This window comes from Clinocottus analis, unplaced genomic scaffold (assembly GCF_023055335.1).
Source record: "Clinocottus analis isolate CAN_PGR_092001 unplaced genomic scaffold, fCliAna1.0.p SCAF_7, whole genome shotgun sequence".
Lineage (NCBI taxonomy): Eukaryota > Metazoa > Chordata > Actinopteri > Perciformes > Cottidae > Clinocottus > Clinocottus analis.
In genome coordinates, this window is record NW_027176229.1 from 10,454,536 (window position 1) to 10,460,068 (window position 5,533).

At 42.8% G+C, this 5,533-nt stretch overlaps 1 protein-coding gene across 1 annotated transcript; it reads right to left on the reverse strand.

The window, feature by feature from the left end:
• Positions 1-2,182: 2,182 nt before the first annotated feature.
• On the reverse strand, positions 2,183-5,306 carry fzd10 (frizzled class receptor 10). The gene has a single exon (XM_068566706.1). It carries the CDS (start codon positions 4,631-4,633, stop codon positions 2,882-2,884), a length of 1,752 nt encoding a protein of 583 aa, XP_068422807.1. The 5' UTR covers positions 4,634-5,306; the 3' UTR covers positions 2,183-2,881.
• Positions 5,307-5,533: the final 227 nt, after the last annotated feature.

Consider the following 5,533-nt stretch of genomic DNA (forward strand, 5'->3'; position numbering starts at 1 on the left):
CAATACTTTGCCCTTGCTCTGAGCAGGATTTTTTTCCTTTGAAGAGAGGAGAAGAAGAGAAGTGAAGCCTGCTTGGCTGAAGAAGCCCTGGAGGGGGGTGGTAACTGTCATTTATATTTACAGCCTTCCCAGACACCTCAGGGGCTGTTATCCAGGTGGCCTCTGTTGAAGCTCTCAGAAGCACTCACACCTTTTTTTGCAACTCACAGTATCAATAGACACTAGCTGACTTTGATACAGCCACATAGAGGTTGTGAGTCATGTGCTTTTGACTGTTAAAATGGGTCGAGTTGACGCTGGAACTTGAATGCCCTCCGGGATAAAGCATTACTACACTTCAGAAACTTTATTAAACCGCAGAGGACTGTCGACCACAGGTTTTAAACTCTCAAAAAAAGGTTTGAAAGTGAGGCAGATGAAGGTAGAAAAGGTCTTGTACACCAAAACTATATATATATTTTTTACAAATATTTAATATATATATATATATATACACATATATATATATGTATATATATGTATGTGTATATATATATATATATTTATATATATATATATATATATATATATATATATATATATATATATATATATATATATATATATATATATATATATATATATACACACATATAGTCTTCAAGTATCCATGTTCTCCTGTTGTTCCAACACTGTCAAGTCAAAAACAATTGTTGTTGCTTGGAGTCAAGACTAGACTTGTGGCTCTCAGAGCATGGAGCTTTAAATTGCTGACAACGTAAGGATCGTTTAACACCAAACACCTCAGGATACAACACAATGTATTCAGTTTGCTCATGCGTTAGAAAGCCGCTTCAGTCAATATGTTGCTATTTCAAATCCAGGCCAGATGTGTCTATAGAAATGTCACTATGCCTTACTGATAAGAAGAGAGGAGATGACAGATATTCTGTATTTTGGGTTTGCGCAGCGATCTTCTTTTGAAAGTCCAACCCTTCAAACGATCTAATCCTGTCCTGAATGAGAGCTGGATTATTGTATAACCCCTTCATTGATACGCACCGACACAAGCAACACAGAGAGAGAGAGAGAGAGAGAGAGAGAGAAAGAGAGAGAGAGAGAGAGAGAGAGAGAGAGAGAGAGAGAGAGAGAGAGAGAGTGGACGATACAGAAAGAGATAGGGTGTGTGTGTCAGAGAGAGTGAGAGATAGAGAAAGAGAGAGTGAGACAGAGCGCGAGAGAGAAAGAAAGAGAGAGTGAGAGAGAGAAAGAGAGAGTGGACTAAAATAAAGTTGTATATTTACTTCTGCTAAGGTAAAAAACTATGCAAAAGGTTGTATAACCATCCAGCATAAATAATGTAAAAGATATAACAAATATATTAATGTTAAAAAATTGAAAAATAAACTCATGTTGAACACAGGATGAACATTGGATATTTTGGTCGTAAAAAAATTGAAAATGTTAATTTGTCCTTTGGATGACACCACTACTTTCACTTTTCATCTGTATGAATATTGGCTGAAATGTTCATTTATCCTCTAAATTCTGTATTACACTTTTATAAGGAGAAGTTTCTCATCAACACACATTCTAATTGCAAAAGCCCCTAAACAAAATATGTGAATAAAGTGGGATTTTCAGGAGATTTTATATGGAATATGTCAGGACACAAACATTAATGTTGCATTGTTTCGTGATGGATATTTAAAAACAAGGACAGAAATGTCACTATTAATGTTTCCTGTGTGTGTTGACTCTAGCACCAACATGTTAAACATGGTTACATTCCTTTTTTTATATGTAAAAGTGCATGTTTTGTTTTCATTGCAAGAGATACACAGTGTATGTACAACATTTATAGGATGATCCTGATTGGTCATAAAACCAATTAGTTGTTATATGATACAAATGTCTCTTTTGGCCATGTAAACTATGCTTTTCCAGTCTGTCTAATTTAAAGTTATTCTGTTTACCAAACATATTGTTAGAACCCAGCTCTGACATATGACATTCACAAACTATGGTGGATGATTTAGATTTTGTTAAATGACTCCTACCAACTGAACAGTGTACAGTGAGCACACAAGCGCTGCAACAGTTTTTTTAAAAAAGCCCACAAGCTTAATGTGGTCGTATGAGAATGAAGACTCACTCCAGCAGAGGGAAAAACAACAGAGTTGAGACGCACCATTTCGGCTGAACAAACATTTAAAACTAGAACGTTTTATTAATTTTTCTATAAAAAATGTTTTTTGACATATATACAAATGTTCCCTTGTGCTATAAAACAGCAAAGAAAAAAAAAGGAAAGCTCAACTGCGTGTACAAATAACTTTTCAATAACGAGTGCTTGATTAATTTACGCCATGGAATTGCCTCACAAATTATGGGCAGTTTGGAAGATCTTAAGCTCTTTTCAACGGCTGCTCTCACCCCAGCTCAAACATGTATGGCTCTGCCTTGATTCCAAATAAAAAGTCTCCAAACATCATCTCTGACTGTTAGATGCCATTGACTCTGGGGGTCCTTTCATTGTCGATAATCTGTCACAGTACAAGTGTCTTTTTTTTTTTACCTGTAAGGAAAACATGTATGGCACATTATCCAAGTGACCTCATGGATTCCACTCTTTTTGTAAGACAATGTTTTGTTCTTCTCTCGACTAAGTTCTTCAGTAGGATAAGTGAAGCCAGGAGTAACAGACTTTTTTAAAACAAAGGCAGCTTTTGTTGAATGACATGGCTAAAGACACACACACACATAATAAAAACATTATCTTCAACGCAGTTGGCATAAATAAAACATGAACCTTGATTCTTTTGATGGCACTCTGATTACAAAGTCTCATTTAGGTAAGGGCTTTACAAGTATTTGGGGGGTTTATTCAAAGAGAGCCAGCTCATACACATGTTGGAGGGGGCCGTGTAGGCTCATATTTAGTACTGTGCCCTTTGAGAGATGGGTGAGGTTTGATGTAAGGCCTGCTGCTGGTGAACACACTGGCAGCCTTTCTCCTCGTCCTCTTCTTTAGCTTCCTGCTAAACACGTTCTGCCACGACTGCAGTGTCTTTGAGGTCCAGATCCACATGCCGCTAGTGATGCCCACCACCAGCAACATGAAGATCTTCACCATGAAAATCTCAACAGCGGGGATGGAAGCCTTCATGGCGCACTCGTCTGACTCCGACCCGCTGCTGTCCACACACTTCTGCTCTCCGGCCACAATGCGCCAGTAGTCCATGTTGAGCCTCTCGTAGAAATAGCAGGCAATGACGCAGGTGGCCGGGACCGTGTACAGCACGGAGAAGACCCCGATGCGAACCATCAACTTCTCAAGCTTGTCTGTGTTCTCTCCCTCTGTTTTCATGATCTTACGGATGTGGAAGAGGGCCACAAAGCCAGACAGCAGGAATGAAGTGCCAATAATAAGGTAGCAGGAGAGAGGAATGAGCACAAAGCCTGTGAGAGCTTTGACATCCATGCTGCCCACGTAGCAGACGCCGGTCAGTTCATCTCCCGCTACTTTCCTCATCACCAGGATCATAATGGTCTTCACAGCCGGGATGGCCCACGCTGCCAGGTGGAAGTAGCTGCTGTTGGCTTCGATGGCCTCATGACCCCACTTCTTCCCTGCAGCCAGAAACCATGTGAGGGTCAAGATAACCCACCAGAGGGAGCTGGCCATGCCAAAATAGTACAGGATGAGAAAGACAATGGTGCAGCCGGTGCTCTCCAGACCCTCCTGGATAATATACTGAACCCCATTGTCTCTGTCACAGGCTATTCTATCAGCTCCCACAAAAAGCCTGATGAGGTAGCCCACAGAGTAAACACAGTAGGACATAGAGAGGAAGATGATCGGCCTCTCTGGGTATTTGAATCGCTGCGGGTCTATGAGGAAAGTGAGCACGGTGAAGGCGCTGGAGACAAAGCAGAGGATAGACCAGATGGCGATCCACACCAGGGAAAACTGCTTGTCTCCCTGACTCCAGTATACATCCACTTTGGGGTAGCATTTGGGGGCACAGGACTCACTCTTCTCTACAAAGTGGAACTTGCCCGGATTGCTGCAGGTCTGCTTGCTGCCGCTGTCCTTAAGGTGCAGGTCCTGCCCGCTTAGGGGTCGCTGTGGCCTGAAATCCGGAGGCTGGGTGTGGGAGACTTTGGGAGGCTCATCTGAGCCGTTGTTGGGCGCCTCCATGCAAAGGTTGTTTGGGTCGTTTTTGGTCGGCAGCCGAGCGCAGTCCAGAGAGTCAGGCCAGGGAAAGTTAAATTGTTCCAAGATGGGTGAGCATTTCAGCTTGACCTGCTCACACATAACTCTACATGCTGGGATGGGGTTTGAAACCTGCTCCGTGCACATGGGAGCATACAGCGAACACAGGAAAAATTTGAGATGACTGTGGCATCCAAACTGTATCAGCGTCGCAAACTCCTGCAGCTTTATTGCTGCCTCTTTTTGGTCATCGTGGCCCATAAGATTTGGCATGCTTGTCATGTTGTAGCCAATGTCTTTACATTGGGGGATGTTGATGTGTTGACATCTCCCCTCTCCTGACCAGTCGGGGTCTATTGAGCTAATAGCTGAAGCCCCACTAGCCCAAAGGACCAGTAGCACATAGATGAGGCTCAGTTTAACAGTTGAAAGCATTCTCCCTCTCTTGATTTAAAAGAAGAAGAAAAAAGGCAAAATATTCTCCACTGTGACACAACACACAAGTTCAGTTCATTAAGAAGTCTGTGATGAAACCTGGCTGGTGTTTGTGTGTCAGATCAATGTGGTGGAAAAACAACTTACTGAACTATCTGCTGCAAGACCATCGTTTCCTCATGTTAGGTTTTTAGAATTTAATAAAAACATAAATCCCGCGTGGGTCCAAAAATGTTTTTTCGCTGGAAGTCGCGTGCGTTCAGGTCCATGCTTTTAAGCTCTCAGTTTGTAGTGTTAGAGCGACTTGTTCGGTCTCTTGCACGGAGCATATCGAGTCAACTGTGATTAAAAGTGAAAGGTGGTGTGATCCAATGTTGTTCCCTACTCGATCCCAGAATACTCACTCATCCGTCCTCACGTATCATGCCACTTTTCCCGGAGTGATTGTCTCAGTCGCGCTCCGATTTCAGTCCTCGTGCGCAACAACTTGGGGAAAACAACAACAAATATGTTCCTTTGGTCCTTGATGCGACGGGGATGGCTGCTCATGAAGCCAGCGCAGCAGTCGATCAGTCAGCCGTACACGTCAGATAAATATCCTCGTTGATGATAATAACTGGGTCCCAGAAATGCAGTCTTCTGCTCCTCCCGTGAGCACGCAGTTGCTGCGTTTGGTGGCAGCGCTCGTCTGAGCTGGTCGGAGCCTCCGTCCCGGTCTAACCTGCCAAGAGATCCGCCTTCAAAGACAGCCACTTTGCATAAGAAAGATGACACTGACACGCGGATTATTTTCAAATCGTGCGGAACCGCTTGTTCATTACAGCAGTTTCAAAGGCTCGGAGCAAACTTCCTTCTCTCTGTTTGTTTGTGCTCAACCGCAAACTTCTTCTACAACAGGAC